At 42.6% G+C, this 20,962-nt stretch overlaps 1 protein-coding gene across 1 annotated transcript in view; it reads left to right on the plus strand.

Annotated features, from left to right (window-relative positions):
* The window catches only part of LOC138369761 (sulfotransferase 1B1-like), a 254,073-nt gene that overhangs the window by 145,361 nt on the left and 87,750 nt on the right, over nucleotides 1–20,962 (plus strand). Inside the window, exon 5 of the mRNA XM_069333217.1 lies at nucleotides 18,691–18,811. Within this exon, the coding sequence (XP_069189318.1) occupies nucleotides 18,691–18,811 (121 nt within the window). The remainder of the gene's footprint in view (nucleotides 1–18,690; nucleotides 18,812–20,962) is intronic.

Raw genomic sequence — 20,962 nt, forward strand, 5'->3', positions numbered from 1 at the left:
ATATATGAGGGAGTAATAGTGCATCACCTGGGATACATAATATTTGATCTTAGAATGCCAACAGTTTTGAATTTATATATATATATATATATATATATATATATATATATATATATATATATATATATATATATATATAAATATATATATATATATAAATATAAATATATATATATATATATATATATATATATATATATATATATATATATATATATATATATATATATATATATATATATATATATATATATATATATATATATTAGTATATTTTGGTAGCAGTCTTTCCTGTAGACATATATTATTAAATATGACCGAAAAAGTAAGATTAATAATTCTAACACGAATTTTCTCAATCTTTCGTACATTACGCTTCACTGTTGGAGGTAAATCAAAAATCAATTCTCCAAAATTCATTTTTATTTCTAGTCTGACGCGACACGGGCGCGTTTCGTAAAACTTATTACATTTTCAAAGACTTTAGTTCACAAATACACAACTGAATAGAACTTACGTATCTCCGATTTTATATCTACATTTGAGTGAGGTGGAAGGGGTGATGTGGGATTAACACAAGACAGAACAAAATGTGGTATTAATAAGGTATTAATTTCATCAACACAAGACAGAACAAGAGTATTAATAGGGTATTAATTTCATCAACACAAGACAGAACACGAAGCAATGGATATTGAATAGAAGTGTTTGTAGAAAGCCTATTGGTCCATATTTCTTGATGCTTCTATATTGGAGCGGAGTCTTGAGGTGGGTAGAATATAGTTGTGCAATATTTGGCTGTTGATTGCTGGTGTTGACTTCTTGATGTGTAGTGCCTCGCAAACGTCAAGCCGCCTGCTATCGCTGTATCTATCGATGATTTCTGTGTTGTTTACTAGGATTTCTCTGGCGATGGTTTGGTTGTGGGAAGAGATTATATGTTCCTTAATGGAGCCCTGTTGCTTATGCATCGTTAAACGCCTAGAAAGAGATGTTGTTGTCTTGCCTATATACTGGGTTTTTTGGAGCTTACAGTCCCCAAGTGGGCATTTGAAGGAATAGACGACGTTAGTCTCTTTTAAAGCGTTCTGTTTTGTGTCTGGAGAGTTTCTCATGAGTAGGCTGGCCGTTTTTCTGGTTTTATAGTAAATCGTCAGTTGCATCCTCTGATTTTTGTCTGTAGGGATAACGTTTCTATTAACAATATCTTTCAGGACCCTTTCCTCCGTTTTATGAGCTGTGGAAAAGAAGTTCCTGTAAAATAGTCTAATAGGGGGTATAGGTGTTGTGTTAGTTGTCTCTTCAGAGGTTGCATGGCTTTTCACTTTCCTTCTTATGATGTCTTCGACGAAACCATTGGAGAAGCCGTTATTGACTAGGACCTGCCTTACCCTACAGAGTTCTTCGTCGACTTGCTTCCATTCTGAGCTGTGGCTGAGAGCACGGTCGATATATGCGTTAACAACACTCCTCTTGTACCTGTCTGGGCAGTCGCTGTTGGCATTTAGGCACATTCCTATGTTTGTTTTATAAGTGTAGACTGCAGTGTGGAAACCTCCGCCCTTTTCCATGACTGTTACATCTAGAAAGGGCAGTTTCCCATCCTTTTCCATCTCGTAAGTGAAACGCAGCACGGAACTCTGCTCAAATGCCTCCTTCAGCTCCTGCAGATGTCTGACATCAGGTACCTGTGTAAAAATGTCGTCAACATACCTGCAGTATATGGCCGGTTTCAAGTTCATGTCGACTAAGACTTTTTGCTCGATGGTACCCATGTAGAAGTTTGCAAACAGGATACCTAGGGGAGAACCCATGGCGACCCCATCTACTTGCTTATACATGTGCCCATCCGGGCTCAAGAAGGGTGCCTCTTTAGTACAAGCTTGGAGTAGTTTCCTCAGAATATTTTCTGGTATGTCAAGAGGAGTACAGGCTGGATCACGATACACTCTGTCGGCTATCATTCCGATTGTCTCGTCCACAGGTACGTTGGTAAACAGCGATTCTACGTCCAACGAGGCTCTTATCCCTGTGGCCCGTGTGATACCTTACAAGCAGAACTTATTGCAGAAGGAGGAATGAATCGAGGGAATTACAGAAGCACCATACTGTCCCCCGAGCTTAAAGCGGCAGCTAAAAGCCTTCGTGAGAACAAGGAGATAGTTGTCAGGAGAGGTGACAAGTCGCCAATATATGTCATTCTTAAAAAAGACGAATATCTGGCGAAAATGAACATCATACTCTCTGACCAAACTAAGTTCCAAAGGGTAACGAAGGACACTACAGCCGAATTAAAAGCAAAGGTCAAGAAACTGATCGAAACTGTGAACGCCAAGAAATCCGGACTCCACCTGCCAAAGATCATTGGGGAATATAAACCTGGATATGCGTATGGAAATGTCAAGACACACAAGCCTGGAAACCCACTTCGGCCAATCATTAGCCAGATACCCACACCCACGTACAGACTGGCGAAGCGACTCAACGGCCTGCTGACTCCTTATGTTCCTTGCGCCTTCAGCCTGAAGTCTCCAAAGGAATTTGTTGACTTACTGCGGGGCACACGGGCCACAGGGATAAGAGCCTCGTTGGACGTAGAATCGCTGTTTACCAACGTACCTGTGGACGAGACAATCGGAATGATAGCCGACAGAGTGTATCGTGATCCAGCCTGTACTCCTCTTGACATACCAGAAAATATTCTGAGGAAACTACTCCAAGCTTGTACTAAAAAGGCACCCTTCTTGAGCCCGGATGGGCACATGTATAAGCAAGTAGATGGTGTCGCCATGGGTTCTCCCCTAGGTGTCCTGTTTGCAAACTTCTACATGGGTACCATCGAGCAAAAAGTCTTAGTCGACATGAACTTGAAACCGGCCATATACTGCAGGTATGTTGACGACATTTTTACACAGGTACCTGATGTCAGACATCTGCAGGAGCTGAAGGAGGCATTTGAGCAGAGTTCCGTGCTGCGTTTCACTTACGAGATGGAAAAGGATGGGAAGCTGCCCTTTCTAGATGTAACAGTCATGGAAAAGGGCGGAGGTTTCCACACTGCAGTCTACACTAAGGAAACAAACATAGGAATGTGCCTAAATGCCAACAGCGACTGCCCAGACAGGTACAAGAGGAGTGTTGTTAACGCATATGTCGACCGTGCTCTCAGCCACAGCTCAGAATGGAAGCAAGTCGACGAAGAACTCTGTAGGGTAAGGCAGGTCCTAGTCAATAACGGCTTCTCCAATGGTTTCGTCGAAGACATCATAAGAAGGAAAGTGAAAAGCCATGCAACCTCTGAAGAGACAACTAACACAACACCTATACCTCCTATTAGACTATTTTACAGGAACTTCTTTTCCACAGCTCATAAAACGGAGGAAAGGGTCCTGAAAGATATTGTTAATAGAAACGTTATCCCTACAGACAAAAATCAGAGGATACAACTGACGATTTACTATAAAACCAGAAAAACGGCCAGCCTACTCATGAGAAACTCTCCAGACACAAAACAGAATGCTTTAAAAGAGACTAACGTCGTCTATTCCTTCAAATGCCCTCTTGGGGACTGTAAGCTCCAAAAAACCCAGTATATAGGCAAGACAACAACATCTCTTTCTAGGCGTTTAACGATGCATAAGCAACAGGGCTTCATTAAGGAACATATAATCTCTTCCCACAACCAAACCATCGCCAGAGAAATCCTAGTAAACAACACAGAAATCATCGATAGATACAGCAATAGCAGGCGGCTTGACGTTTGCGAGGCACTACACATCAAGAAGTCAACACCAGCAATCAACAGCCAATTATTGCACAACTATATTCTACCCACCTCAAGACTCCGCTCCAATATATATATATATATATATATATATATATATATATATATATATATATATATATATATATATATATATATATGAATGAAAACTCACACCCCAGAAGTGACTCGAACCCATACTCCCAGGAGCAACGCAACTGGTAACTACAGGGCGCCTTAATCCACTTGACCATCACGGCCGTCAAAAGGAAGTGATAGCCGAGGCTATTTGAGCCACTTCCCCGACGGCAACTCGGATGGTAATCTTGGGCATAGCATTTCACCAAATCACCTCATTCTTTGGGGCACACGTGAGGAACACAAATGCGAACAAGCCTGAATGGTCCCCAGGACTATATGCGAATGAAAACTCACACCCCAGAAGTGACTCAAACCCATACTCCCAGGAGCAACGCAACTGGTAACTACAGGGCGCCTTAATCCACTTGACCATCACGGCCGTCAAAAAGAAGTGATAGCCGAGGCTATTTGAGCCACTTCCCCGACGGCAACTCGGATGGTAGTCTTGGGCATAGAATTTCACCAAATCACCTCATTCTTTGGGGCACACGTGAGGAACACAAATGCAAACAAGCCTGAATGGTCCCCAGGACTATATGCGAATGAAAACTCACACCCCAGAAGTGACTCGAACCCATACTCCCAGGAGCAACGCAACTGGTAACTACAGGGCGCCTTAATCCACTTGACCATCACGGCCGTCAAAAGGAAGTGATAGCCGAGGCTATTTGAGCCACTTCCCCGACTGCAACTCGGATGGTAATCTTGGGCATAGCATTTCACCAAATCACCTCAGTTTTCATTCGCATATAGTCCTGGGGACCATTCAGGCTTGTTCGCATTTGTGTTCCTTACGTGTGCCCCAAAGAATGAGGTGATTTGGTGAAATGTTATGCCCAAGATTACCATCCGAGTTGCCGTCGGGGAAGTGGCTCAAATAGCCTCGGCTATCACTTTCTTTTGACGGCCGTGATGGTCAAGTGGATTAAGGCGCCCTGTAGTTACCAGTTGCGTTGCTCCTGGGAGTATGGGTTCGAGTCACTTCTGGGGTGTGAGTTTTCATTTGCATATAGTCCTGGGGACCATTCAGGCTTTTTCGCATTTGTGTTCCTCACGTGTGCCCCAAGGAATGAGGTGATTTGGTGAAATGCTATGCCCAAGATTACCATCCGAGTTGCCGTCGGGGAAGTGGCTCAAATAGCCTCGGCTATCACTTCCTTTTGACGGCCGTGATGGTCAAGTGGATTAAGGCGCCCTGTAGTTACCAGTTGCGTTGCTCCTGGGAGTATGGGTTCGAGTCACTTCTGGGGTGTGAGTTTTCATTCGCATATAGTCCTGGGGACCATTCAGGCTTGTTCGCATTTGTGTTCCTCACGTGTGCCCCAAAGAATGAGGTGATTTGGTGAAATGCTATGCCCAAGATTACCATCCGAGTTGCCGTCGGGGAAGTGGCTCAAATAGCCTCGGCTATCACTTCCTTTTGACGGCCGTGATGGTCAAGTGGATTAAGGCACCCTGTAGTTACCAGTTGCGTTGCTCCTGGGAGTATGGGTTCGAGTCACTTCTGGGGTGTGAGTTTTCATTCGCATATAGTCCTGGGGACCATTCAGGCTTGTTCGCATTTATGTTCCTCACGTGTGCCCCAAAGAATGAGGTGATTTGGTGAAATGCTATGCCCAAGATTACCATCCGAGTTGCCGTCGGGGAAGTGGCTCAAATAGCCTCGGCTATCACTTCCTTTTGACGGCCGTGATGGTCAAGTGGATTAAGGCGCCCTGTAGTTACCAGTTGCGTTGCTCCTGGGAGTATGGGTTCGAGTCACTTCTGGGGTGTGAGTTTTCATTCGCATATAGTCCTGTTGACCATTCAGGCTTGTTCGCATTTCTGTTCCTCACGTGTGCCACAAAGAATGAGGTGATTTGGTGAAATGCTATGCCCAAGATTACCATCCGAGTTGCCGTTGGGGAAGTGGCTCAAATAGCCTCGGCTATCACTTCCTTTTGACGGCCGTGATGGTCAAGTGGATTAAGGCGCCCTGTAGTTACCAGTTGCGTTGCTCCTGGGAGTATGGGTTCGAGTCACTTCTGGGGTGTGAGTTTTCATTCGCATATAGTCCTGTTGACCATTCAGGCTTGTTCGCATTTCTGTTCCTCACGTGTGCCACAAAGAATGAGGTGATTTGGTGAAATGCTATGCCCAAGATTACCATCCGAGTTGCCGTTGGGGAAGTGGCTCAAATAGCCTCGGCTATCACTTCCTTTTGACGGCCGTGATGGTCAAGTGGATTAAGGCGCCCTGTAGTTACCAGTTGCGTTGCTCCTGGGAGTATGGGTTCGAGTCACTTCTGGGGTGTGAGTTTTCATTCGCATATAGTCCTGTTGACCATTCAGGCTTGTTCGCATTTCTGTTCCTCACGTGTGCCACAAAGAATGAGGTGATTTGGTGAAATGCTATGCCCAAGATTACCATCCGAGTTGCCGTTGGGGAAGTGGCTCAAATAGCCTCGGCTATCACTTCCTTTTGACGGCCGTGATGGTCAAGTGGATTAAGGCGCCCTGTAGTTACCAGTTGCGTTGCTCCTGGGAGTATGGGTTCGAGTCACTTCTGGGGTGTGAGTTTTCATTCGCATATAGTCCTGGGGACCATTCAGGCTTGTTTGCATATATATATATATATATATATATATATATATATATATATATATATATATATATATATATATATATATATATATATATATATATATATATATATATATATATATATATATTGAATGTGTCCCTGGAAATTCAGCTTGTGTTCATTGAGAACGCCAATGAATTTGCCATCTACTTTGTTGCAAATTTGGGTTTGTTTATCTTGAGATTTATTTGATTTGAGGATTTATTGCCAAACAGAATATAGAAAGTGTTGTCAATGTTAAGGGTGAGTTTGTTGGCAGTTAGCCAAAGATGTACTTTATTTAGCTTAGTATTTACTGTGATATTTAGAGCAAGGGGGTCAGGACTGGAGTACATGAAGGTTGTGTCGTCAGCAAATAGAATTGGTTTGAGGTGTTTGGAGGTATTTAGAAGGTCATTAATGTAGATGAGAAAGAGGAGAGAGCCACGTATGCTGCCCTGAAGAATACCAATGTTGATGTGTAAAGTGCGAGAAATTGAATTATTCACAGAAACATATTAGAGCCTGTCAGTAAGGTAAGATTTAAGGTATTGCACAGAGTGACCTCTGACTCCATTATGATGTAATTCAAGAAAAAGGTTTTGGTGGTTGACAGTGTCAAAGCCTTACGCAGGTCCGCAAATAACCCAACAGGGAACTCATTTTTATCAAGAGCTGAATGTATCATGTTAATCATACTAATATGTGCATCGTTAGTGCTGTTTTTTGGGTCTGAAGCCATATTGACAAGAGCTAAGTATATTGAGTTTTGCTGGATAAGAGTAAAGCTGCTTGTAGATTAGTTTTTCAAATATTTTTGACAAGTTTGGCAGGATTGATATAGGTCTGTAGTTGTTAACACCAGTGAGATCACCACATTTGTGGACAGGGGTTACTCTCGCTTTTTTTTAAGAATATCTGGAAAGGTTTGGAGTTCAAGTGACTTGTTGAAGAACAATGCAATAGCAGGAGCTAAAGATCTGCAGGTTTTTTTGTAAATTAAAGTTGGTATCTCCTCAAGGGCACTAGACTTGGTTTTAAGGGAAAGGATTATCTCATTAACATCAGTGGAATCCTTCACCACCTTCCATACCCTTCACCACCTTCAATACCCTTCATAACGTTTTATACCCTTCACCACCTTCCACACACTTCACCACGTTCCATACCCTTCACCACCTTCCATACCCTTCACCACCTTGCATACCCTTCACCACCTTCCATACCCTTCACAACCTTCCATACCCTTCATCACCTTCTATATCTTTTACAATCTTCCATACCCTTCACCACCTTCCATACCCTTCACCACCTTCCATACCCTTCACCACCTTCTATACACTTCACTACCTTTCATACCCTTCACCACCTTCCATACTCTTCACCACCTTCCATATCTTTCACTACCTTCCACACCCTTCACCACCTTCTTATCCCTTCACTACCTTTCATACCCCTCATCACCTTCCATACCCTTCACCACCTTCTATACCCTTCACCACCTCCTTGCCCTTCACCACCTTCCATACCCTTCATCACCTTCTATTAACTTTACCCCTTCCATACCCCTCACCACCTTCCATACCCTTCACCACCTTCCATACCCTTCACCACCTTCCATACCCTTCACCACCTTCCATACCCTTCACCACCTTCCATACCCTTCACCACCTTCCATACCCTTCACCACCTTCCATACCCCTCACCACCTTCCATACCCTTCACCACCTTCCATACCCTTCACCACCTTCCATACCCTTCACCACCTTCCATACCCTTCTCCACTTCTCATACCCTTAACCAATTTCTATACACTTCACTACCTTCCATACCCTTCACCACCTTCCATACCCTTCACCACCTTCCATACCCTTCACCACCTTCCATACCCCTCACCACCTTCCATACCCCTCACCACCTTCCATACCCTTCACCACCTTCCATACCCTTCACCACCTTCCATACCCCTCACCACCTTCCATACCCTTCACCACCTTCCATACCCTTCACCACCTTCCATACCCTTCACCACCTTCCATACCCTTCTCCACTTCTCATACCCTTCACCAACTTCTATACACTTCACTACCATCCACACCCTTCACTACCTTCTATACCTTTCACTACTTTTCATACCCCTCACCACCTTCCATACCCTTCACCACCTTCCATACCCTTCACCACCTTCCATACCCTTCACCACCTTCCATACCCTTCTCCACTTCTCATACCCTTAACCAATTTCTATACACTTCACTACCTTCCATACCCTTCACCACCTTCCATACCCTTCACCACCTTCCATACCCCTCACCACCTTCCATACCCTTCACCACCTTCCATACCCTTCACCACCTTCCATACCCCTCACCACCTTCCATACTCTTCACCACTTTCCATACCCTTCACCGCCTACTGTACCCTTCACAAACTTCCGTACCCTTAACAGCCTTCCAAACCCTTCACCACATTCCATTCCCTTCACCACATTCCATACCCTTCACCACCTTCCATACCCTTCACCATAACCTATACCTTTCACTACCTTTCCTACCCTTCACCATCTTCCCTACCTTTAACCACATTCAATACCCTTCATAAACTTTCGTACCCATCACCAACTTCCATACCCTTCACCACCTTCCATACCCTTCACCACCTTCCATACCCTTTACCGCCTTTCATACCCTTTATCACCGTTTAAATAATTCACTAACTTCCATTCCTTTCACCACCATCCATACTCTTCAACTTCATCCATACCCTTCACAACCTTCCATATCCTTCACCACTTACAGACCCTGCACTGCCTTCCATACGCTTAACAAACTTCCATACCCTTCACCACCTTCCATACCCATGACCACTTTCCATTCCCTTCACCCCAATCTATACCCATCAGCACCTTCCATACCCTTCACTACCTTCCATACCTTTCACCACCTTCTATACCCTTCACCACCTATACACTTCACCACCTTCTATACCCTTCACTACTTTTCATACTCCTCATCACCTTCCATACCCAACAAGACCTTCCATACCCTTCACCACCTTCTATACCCTTCACCACCTTCCATACCCTTCACCACCTTCCATACCCTTCACCACCTTCCATACCCTTCACCACCTGCTATACACTTCACCACCTTCCATACCCTTCACCACCTTCCATACCCTTCACCACCTTCCATACCCTTCACCACCTGCTATACACTTCACCACCTTCCATACCCTTCACCACCTTCCATACCCTTCACAACCTTCCATACCCTTCACCACCTTCCGTACCATTCACCACTTTCCATACCCTACACCATCTTCTATACCCTTCACCACCTTCCATTCCCTTCACCACCACCTATACCCTTCACCACCCTTAATATCCTTCACCATCTTCCTAACCTTTAACCACATTCCATACCCCTCACCATCTTTCGTACGCTTCACCACCTTCTATACCCTTCACAAACTTCAGTACACTTCACAACCTTCCATATCCTTCACCACCTTCCATACCCTTCACAACCTTCCTACCCTTCATCACCTTACATACCATTCACCACTGTTTAAACCCTTCACTAACATCCATTCCTTTCACCACCTTCCATACCCTTCACCACCTTCCATACCATTCACCATCTTACATACCCTTCACCACTGTCTATACACTTCACTAACTTCCATGCCTTTCACCAAATTACATACTCATTACCACGTTCCAAACCCTTCACCACCTTCCTTACCCTTCACCACCTTCTATACCCTTCACCATCTTCCATACCCTTCACCACGTTCCATACCCTTCACCACCTTCTATACCCTTCACCACCTTCCATACCCTTCACCACCTTCCATACCCTTCTCCACCTTCCATACTCTTCACCACCTTCCACACCCTTCATCACTGTTACAAATACCCTTCAGACTTAGTATGGTTCTTTTCCCGCAGTGATCAATATATATTATATCGGCCTTGCCAACATGAGTCTAGGGGTAAATAAACAACACTGCATAAATTGGGAAAACAATGTATCTACGCTAAGGGTGACATACATAACAATTAAATGGTAAATATAATAGCCAGAAATATTCTTTAGCATGCAATAAGATAAATAAAAATCCTTATTGAGCAATGAGCCATATCACCAGCACATGAATTACTAAAAGGAATAATACACAATCATCTATCCAGAGATCTAACCGAGTATTTAGCTAAAATAACAGTAACCACTGACTTACCTTAAAATATATCTCCTCTCAACCAAAGCTGCCACGCCTCTGACCAATGCGTCGGTTCCCAGGCCAGGCATCCTACCACAATATCAACTAAGCATCCACATAAACTATTGTGGAAATTCTACTAACAAAATGCAGTACTAATATTCAAGTCTTTATTAATCTGAAGAGTATTAAATACTGTTATATTTCTCAAAATAATTTACTAGCAAACAATAATAAGAATTAATCAAGGTTGAACTATAAACACTCGCTTGACATCAAGTTCCTACACTGGCCACATCCAAATATGGTCAACCCCCACACGGAGAAACCAACATAAAAATACTTCCACAAAAGCCTCATAAAATATATTGCAACTCGGGCACACTACAGCATGCTACAATATATAACATACAATAATCTAATATCATCCAACTGGATACTATACTTGTTATAGAACAAGACAATAAAGTATTATAAGCATCAAGAGTAATGTTAGAATCCTAGTAGGATTCGTAACAACCACCTTCCATATACTTCACCACCTTCCATAACTACCTTCCATACCTTTAACAACCTTCCATACCCATCACCACCTTCCATGCACTTCACAAAGTTTCATATCCTTCACCTTCCTTACCCATCACCACCTTCCATACCCTTCACAAATTTCCTTCCCCTCTGTGGGAACCGACCTGTGAGATTTATATTTATTTAATTTATATGAATTTATAAAGAATTTATATTTACATTAATTTGTATACTTCGATAGCAATTTGTATAATGATAAGTGGACTGTATTTCTGCAATAATCTCATAATCTCACAAATCGATCCTCTACACATTAGGGGGGGGGTTTATATTAATTGTATATATATGCAGCCAATCAAACTACAGTATTAACTACACATTATTAAACATTGAAGAGGTTCCTTATCTTATAGTACAGCAGGTCTTAGTCCACCAGGTATAACTAGGGTGTAGACACCACATTTTCCCTCTTTGAGGTAGCTTCCATCACCTTGGTAACAGATGCACAAAGCATGCTTCCTCGTCTTGACCTGTCAAAGGGGCGCTAGCTGTAAAGCCAGAATCCTATATATGGCAGGTATATCAGAGAAACACTGTACATGGAACAATGAAGACCTGGCTTAATTACCTTTAGTATGAGGCTATGTCGTGCTCTAACCGGGTCACCCTATATAATGACATTAATGGCCATAAATGAAAGTTAAACGGGTTTCGGAAAGAACACTTAACTTGAATTTGTTGACAGCGTGTGATAATGGTACACCTTTGGTTTCCATAACACTTCGTCCAAGTAAAATTAACAGGAGCCGAATTTGCTACCGTGAGCCTCTGTGGTCTCAATAAACAATGGCTGCCCCTCCCTCCCCTGACGCCTGGCTTACATTGTCCAGATGACAGAAAGTGATAGAAGGGTCACATTTACTCTACTTTAATATTGATAATTAAGTTAATTTATATGAGATGTTTTTATGATGGTAAAGTCCAAAGACTAATGTATTTAAGAATAATTCCCACCATAATAGGTGGTAAATATAATAGTATGTGGTGATGATATCCCGTTTTCTTTAGACGGTAATTCCACTACAAGTTACGTTTTCTATGGGTTAACTTGTTTATACAACACAGCTATTATCTGTCTGTATGATATATTAAATGGTGTCGGATTTTCCGACACCCTCACCACCTTCCATACCCATCACCACCTTCCATTTCCTTCACCACTTCCATACCCTTCACCACCTTCCATACCCTTCACAACCTTCTATACCCTTCACCACCTTCAATACCCTTCAGCACCTTCCATACCCTTCTCCACCTTACATACCCTTCACCACATTCCATATCCTTCACCACATACCACACACTCTTCACCGCTTTCCGTTCGCTTCACCTCCTTCCATACCCTTCATCACCTCCTATACCCTTCAACACCTTCCGTACCATTCACCCCCTTCCATACCCTTCATCACGCACGCATGATTGGTGTTGGCACTCGTGATTGGTGTTGGCACTCTTGATTGGTTCTGACACTCATGATTGGTGCTGGCACTCTTTGTTGGAAATTATCCAACACTAATACATCATTTCTTGTATTATAATACATCATTATTGTATTAGCCATACTAATTATTAATCTTACTAATTCGTAGAAATAACCAAATTAATTTATTTCCTGTTGCGCCATTCCTGCCAAATTCTTCCTATTATGAATAACGCAGCTACATGTTGCGACAGGAAGTCACAGGAAATATCTCCACATTTACTTAAATCTAAAAAGAGTTTAGTTAATTACTTTCCTTTACTAAGGATAATCATTTATTTAGTTGATTATTTTTATAGCATATTATTGCTTACTGAATTCGTTCATCAAGGTGAATTAACAACTACAGTGGAAAATATTCTAATGTAAAACAATTCAATACAATATTCCTTCCTCTCATATAATGCAGTCTTAATAAGCTGACTTGCATTGTGCAAAAATATATTTCACCTTAATACATTTATCAGTGACATCAGTACTTGTCACGATTCCTTACTTTCCTAATTAATTACCAGTAAATAAAATACTTTGGGCTAGAGATCACTTTGAGAGTTCTGCGCATGCGTATCCGAGCCTGCCGGGAAGGAGGGCCAAAAGAAGCGTGGAAGGAGCGTCGCCTGCACCCACCATTGCAAGGAACTTGCGTAGCAATGTCCTTGCGGTAGTTGAGCCTTCCAGTCCTGCCAGGGACTGGAAGGAGTGCCCTTGGTTGGGCACCTGAGGAGTGAAGTGCCCTTGGGTCCCTTTGTCCGTCCTTGTTCCCTCCTCCGAGGGTCTAATGTTGCAGGAGGATCATCATTAACCGGGTCCCGGTAGTACAGTCAGGTTAGTTTTCGACACACAATTGAGGGTCAATGTCCCTTGCAATGTCATTGCAAGGAACTTGCGTAGTGTTATTAACTTCGCTCCTACAACCACGAGAGCGGTGCCACGTTATTCCGGCACACAAGCAGTGTCCTAGAACTCATCAATTTTCCAGCCCGTCGTTGACGTTTTATCATGGCAGTTGAGGACGAGGGACCTGGAATCGTTCCAACATCAACGGATACTTGGCCCGGCGACTATTAATAACCTTTCATATAGCAGTGTGTACACATGTTTATATTTTAGGATAGTTGTCGTTAGATTGAGAAATTAACATAAAAATCCAGTACGTTTACTCTCTAGCCGTATTCCGTACTTTATATAGGAATATTTTGCATTAATATCTGTAGAAGAATTCCGAATTATTAAATGCATATATAGTAATATACGTAGAAGATTTCTACATTGTAATTGCCTTTCAGCTCCCAAGTTCTACATCAAGCGAGGTACTAGGCTTCCCCACTTTCACGTGCAACAATTTGTCCGACGCAATACGTTGTCAGTGGAGTGTGGCAACCGATTTCACCTCTCTAGATTTCACAGCTAAGCTGTTAATTGTTATTGTAGATAACTAACAAATATAGTTACCTAAATGATCTCCTAATGAGATCAATACTACTAACCCATTTATTTAACCATATACATGGCTATATTATTGTAGTATTTTGAGGTACTTTTGCCTCTAATTATTTTTACCTAATTCATTTAAATTCAATCATATTTATTTAATTCAGTGATGAACCAGCACTGAAATTATGCTTCGAATATATTAATCTTTTCGCATGTAACCTCCCATTTTGGGTGAGTGAATTTGACTCATAATACATATCACTTTAATGTTCAATATATTATTAATTAAGAACATCCATTGGACACTAGTTCAAGAATTATTATCTAACCACTTGCTGTACCCAGTTTCCACTTTTTCTCAAAACGTGATGGCCCTTCGTAGCTATCGAAAATAGTATCAATATAAATGATTTACACGAGTCAAGTTTTCCCATTCTCATGATTGCTGTTGGCACTCATGATTGGTGCTGTCAATGATGATTGATGCTGGCACTAAAGATTAGTCCTGACACTCATGATTGGTGCTGGCAATGATGGTTGTTGCTGGCATTAATGATTGGTGCTGGCACTAATGATTAGTGCTGGCATTAATGATTGGTGCTGGCACCCATGATTGGTGCTGGCACCCATGATTGATGCTGACAATAATGATTTGTGCCAGGACTGAAGATTGGTGCTAGTACTAATGATTGGTGTTGTCAATGATGATTGGTCCTGACATTGAAGATTAGTGCTGGCATTGATGATTACTGCTTGCACCCATGATTGGTGCTGGCACTGATGATTAGTGTTATCATTGATGATTAGAGCTATTACTGATGATTGACGCTGGCACTGATGATTGGTGCTGGCATTGATTATTGGTGCTGGCACTGATGATTAGTGTTGGCACTGATGATTAGTGTTGGTTTTTGAAGAGTAGTGCAGGCACAGATGATTGGTGCTAGGATTGATGATTAGTGCTGGAACTGATGAATAGTGCTGGCACTGATGATTAGTGCTGGAACTGATGATTAGTGCTGGCACTGATGATTAGTGCTGGCACTGATGATTGGTGCTAGTACTGATGATTAGTGCTGACACTGATGATTGGTGCTAGTACTGATGATTACTGCTGATACTGATGATTGGTGCTAGTATTGATGATTAGTGCTGACACTAGTGACTGGTGCTGGTACTGATGATTAGAGCTGGCACTGATGATTAGTGCTGGCACTGATGATTAGTGCTGACACTGATGATTGGTGCTAGTACTGATCATTACTGCTGATACTGATGATTGGTGCTAGTATTGATGATTAGTGTTGGCACAGATGACCAGTGCTGGCACTGATGACTGATCTAGAACACTCTTAAAATTTGGATGTTAGAAAATATAAAATTCTGCCATGATTTTATATGTAAATTTATATGGTTAAAAGAATATTGGATCTTTTTGCCAAATATTGGATGGTTATCAAATTTAATAATGAACAAATATTTACATGTCCCAAAGCGTACTATCACTGCACACAGTACCGATACTACAGTGGGAACTGTGCTACACACAGCACAGTTTCCACAGACACAGTACCCACTGACACAGTACTCACTGACGCAGTTCCCACTGACACACTACCTAATGACACAGGTACCCAATGACACAGTACCCACTGATACAGTACCCACTTACACAGTACCCCCTGACAAATCACCCACTGACACATTATCGAATGACACAGTACCCACTGATACAGTTCCCACTTACACAGTACCCACTGACTCAGTACTCACTGACACAGTACCCACTTATACAGTACCCTCTAACACAGTGCCCACTGACAGAGTACCCACTGACACAGTACCCACTGACACAGTACCTACTGACACAGTACCTACTGACACAGTACCCTCTAACACAGTACCCACTGACACAGTACCCACTGACACAGTACCCACTGACAGTACCCACTGACACAGTACCCACTGACACAGTACCCACTGACAGTACCCACTGACACAGTACCCACTGACACAGTACCCACTGACAGTACCCACTGACACAGTACCCACTGACTCAGTACTCACTGACACAGTACCCACTTACACAGTACCCTCTAACACAGTACCCACTGACACAGTACCCACTGACACAGTACCCACGATTAGTACAGTCAGTTCACCCGGAGATTCATGGCGTCTGTGCAACAGTGAGAGGTTTTGAGTAAAGACATTCAGTGAGAGAATGTTATATATAATGATAATATTGCTTTGTTTTCATATTTTATTTTATTGGATATTATATTAGATGTTATTATCATATATAAAGTTTATAACCCTTAACAAAAACTCCAAAAGTTTAGCAGTACGATTACAAATTCAGAAAGAAGTGGTTGCAAGACCTTAAGTGTTGGATAATGGGTGTTCCAGTCGGGGATACAAGAGCACACTATAAGTACTGTAAAACGGAGTTATAAGGGAAATATCAAGACTTGAAAAATCACGCCCAGTGTAAGAAACATATCAATGAACTATACACCTCTTATCTCAATGTTTACACCTATTGAACATAATTCATCAAAACTGGAAGGAGCAATTGTCATTTACTTTTGTCACTCGGCACTTAGGAACTGCGACTAGCTAGTTGATCTGTGAAGAACAATATTGATGACAGTAAAATTGTGTTAGATGTGGTGGATGTTATATACATACACACACAAAAAATTAGTTGATTGATTGACAATTGAGAGGCGGGCCAAAAGAGCCAGAGCAGTAATATCATAAAGAATGTTTTGAGAAGGAGGTGATTAATGATATATATGTAATAATCATTACAGTTTGTTGTTAGATGAATCCAATAACATTTCAGTTCAGAAGTTATCAGGAGTGTTTGTGTTTTACTATATTAAAAATCATTATAAAGTTGTGTCAACATATCTTGGTCAGGTTTTGCTTGAAATATGGGATGCTGAGAGGGCTGGAGAGTGAATTACATTATTTTTATCGGATAGATAGTTGGAATTCAAGGCCCTTGATGGAATATAAATAGATAATGCAAGTGTTTTGATTGATATTAATAATGGAGTTTACGCAATATTAAAAGATGAAATTCCATCACACATTTTATAAGAAGTGTCTGTCACGCCATCAACTGGCCGTTTCTCACACATCTTAATGTCTGCCTAGAAGCTTGGAGTTTCTCACACATCTTAATGTCTGCCTAGAAGTTTGGAGTTTCTCACACATCTTAATGTCTGCCTAGAAGCTTGGAGTTTCTCACACATCTTAATGCCTGCCTAGAAGCTTGGAGTTTCTCACACATCTTAATGTCCGAGTTTGTCATCGGTGACACTCCTAAATAATTCACTCACGCCTCTGTTAGACAAGTTGAATATAAACAGATAAATGAATCTCTCAATGACGGCACAAGTCCACAACAAATATTTGTTAACTGTAAAACAAAATGATTGCCTGTTCAACCAGCTGTGGGTTGAACACTGACCAATGGTCAGAATTGAAGGCTCATTTTAAGAAAACAAGAGAAAGTGAGAGGTGCTACACAGCTAAGATTCTTTTTGACATGTATTTCCATATAAAAATTTTGCATATCAGTTTTTTTTTGCAACCCATACTCAGTGAAGCACAGAAAGTCAACACATTATTTCAGCCCCAAAAAATTGATAAAGTAAGGTTGCTTGATGATCTCTTTCTGCTTGTTAGATCAATTTGAAAATAAGTTATGCTTCCTTCCTGCAAGGTTTACCTGCTCACTTGCAATATAAATGAATAGTTGAGCCCAAAGCATTAACTGTGCCACCATTTTGAAACAAAAGTTAAAAAATTAAAAACCAATAAATTTATTAGAACAAATAAAGAATATATTTTGAGACACCGATGTTACGGTTTTCTCTTTTATGTGTTTCAACAGCTCAGGCTGCTTCATATTATACATATTTGCAAAACATCTCTCTCTTCTCACTTGCAGGCAAGTATTATATCTGTGAAGTAATGAAGTGCTTAGGTGCTTCACAAGAAACAATAGTTAAGCCTAAATACCAACTAGGAAAAATTAATTTAGATGATTGGAGGAATCATAAAAGTTTTTCCCTTAATAAGAACATAATAAAATAAGATGATGGATGGCCCGAGATGGGACCCTCTCCCAGTAAGGGAGGGGGGGCCATATTGTACTGATGAGGAGGATTTGTTGTTATGTTTAGTGCACCAATATCAACATAAATATCATTATTATATTTTATTATTTCATTAAAATTCAGTGTTATCAGTCATATGTTTTTAATCTGTGCTGGAGGATTATTAATAAGTAGTATATTTTTAGATTATTGTTTAGATGTATATCTGTAACATTTTCATGTTTTTAGATGTTTTTAATATTTTCAATAGATGTGCATCTAAAAATTGAGTTGGCAAAACGTTGGGAAGGTGGCGCAGGTAATGAAGGCAAGATAATGTCCCACAGGTAGTGTACGTGTCCCGGGACCCGCGGGACGTCTGTGTCTCCTTCTATTACCACTACGTCAAACTTCAGGGTTACAGTGGCACCTTCGACCAGTTTGTTCACCTATTTCTCCACGACACAAGTATGAGCTCTCACCAGTTGTTCAGTATGTAATGTGAAGTGCAGATAGGCCCTCAGTAGTCCAGTGTGTTGTATAGTGTGGGGGCCCTCAGAAGTCCAGTGTGTTGTATAGTGTGGGGGCCCTCAGTAGTCCAGTGTGTTATATAGTGTGGGGGCCCTCAGTAGTCCAGTGTGTTGTATAGTGTGGGGGCCCTCAGAAGTCCAGTGTGTTGTATAGTGTGGGGGCCCTCAGTAGTCCAGTGTATTGTATAGTGTGGGGGCCCCTCAGTAGTCCAGTGTGTTATATAGTGTGGGGGTCCTCAGTAGTCCAGTGTGTTGTATAGTGTGGGGGCATTCAGTAGTCCAGTGTGTTGTATAGTGTGGGGGCCCTCAGAAGTCCAGTGTGTTGTATAGTGTGGGGGCCCTCAGTAGTCCTGTATGTTGTATAGTGTGGAGGCCCTCAGAAGTCCAGTGTATTGTATAGTGTGGGGGCCCTCAGTAGTCCAGTGTGTTGTATATTGTGGGGGCCCTCAGTAGTCCAGTGTGATGTATAGTGCGGGGGCCCTCAGTAGTCCAGTGTGATGTATAGTGCGGGGGCCCTCAGTAGTCCAGTGTAATGTATATTGTGGGGGCCCTCAGTAGTCCAGTGTGTGTTGTATAGTGCGGGGGCCCTCAGTAGTCCAGTGTGATGTATAGTGCGGGGGCCCTCAGTAGTCCAGTGTTGTATAGTGTGGGGGCCCTCCGTAGTATAGTGTGTTGTACAGTGTGGGGGCCCTCAGTAGTATAGTATGTTGAACAGTGTGGGGGCCCTCAGTAGTATAGTATGTTGTACAGTGTGGGGGCCCTCAGTAGTCTAGTGCGTTGTATAGTGTGGGGCCCCTCAGTAGTTAAGTGTGTTGTACAGTGTGGGGGCCCTCAGTAGTACAGTGTGTTGTACAGTGTGGGGCCCCTCAGTAGTAAAGTGTGCTGTACAGTGTGGGGGGCCCTCAGTAGTATAGTGTGTTATACAGTGTGGGGGCCCTCTGTAGTCCAGTGTGTTGTATAGTGTGGGGTGCTCAGCATTATAGTGTGTTGTACAGTGTGGGGTCCCTCAGTAGTATAGTGTGGGGCCCTCAGTAGAATAGTGTGTTGTACAGTGTGAGGGCCCCTCAGTAGCCCAGTGTGTTGTATAGTGTGGGGGCCCTCAGTAGTGTAGTGTGTTGTATAGTGTGGGGCCCTCAGTAGTATAGTGTGTTGTACAGTGTGGGGGCCCTCTGTAGTCCAGTGTGTTGTATAGTGTGGGGGCCCTCAGTAGTCCAGTGTGTTGTATAGTGTGGAGCCCTCAGTAGTATAGTGTGTTGTACAGTGTGGGGTCCCTCAGTAGTCCAGTGTGTTGTATAGTGTAGGGCCCTCAATAGTCCAGTGTGTTGTATAATGTGGGGGCCCTAAGTAGTCCAGTGTGTTGTATAGTGTGGGGGCCCTCAGAAGTCCAGTGTGTTGTATAGTGTGGGGGCCCTCAGTAGTCCAGTGTGTTATATAGTGTGGGGGCCCTCAGTAGTCCAGTGTGTTGTATAGTGTGGGGGCCCTCAGAAGTCCAGTGTGTTGTATAGTGTGGGGGCCCTCAGTAGTCCAGTGTATTGTATAGTGTGGGGGCCCCTCAGTAGTCCAGTGTGTTATATAGTGTGGGGGCCCTCAGTAGTCCAGTGTGTTGTATAGTGTGGGGGCATTCAGTAGTCCAGTGTGTTGTATAGTGTGGGGGCCCTCAGAAGTCCAGTGTGTTGTATAGTGTGGGGGCCCTCAGTAGTCCTGTATGTTGTATAGTGTGGAGGCCCTCAGTAGTCCAGTGTGTTGTATAGTGTGGGGGCCCTCAGAAGTCCAGTGTGTTGTATAGTGTGGGGGCCCTCAGTAGTCCAGTGTATTGTATAGTGTGGGGGCCCTCAGTAGTCCAGTGTGTTGTATATTGTGGGGGCCCTCAGTAGTCCAGTGTGATGTATAGTGCGGGGGCCCTCAGTAGTCCAGTGTGATGTATAGTGCGGGGGCCCTCAGTAGTCCAGTGTAATGTATATTGTGGGGGCCGTCAGTAGTCCAGTGTGTGTTGTATAGTGCGGGGGCCCTCAGTAGTCCAGTGTGATGTATAGTGCGGGGGCCCTCAGTAGTCCAGTGTTGTATAGTGTGGGGGCCCTCCGTAGTATAG

Source organism: Procambarus clarkii, chromosome 4, assembly GCF_040958095.1.
Source record: "Procambarus clarkii isolate CNS0578487 chromosome 4, FALCON_Pclarkii_2.0, whole genome shotgun sequence".
Lineage (NCBI taxonomy): Eukaryota > Metazoa > Arthropoda > Malacostraca > Decapoda > Cambaridae > Procambarus > Procambarus clarkii.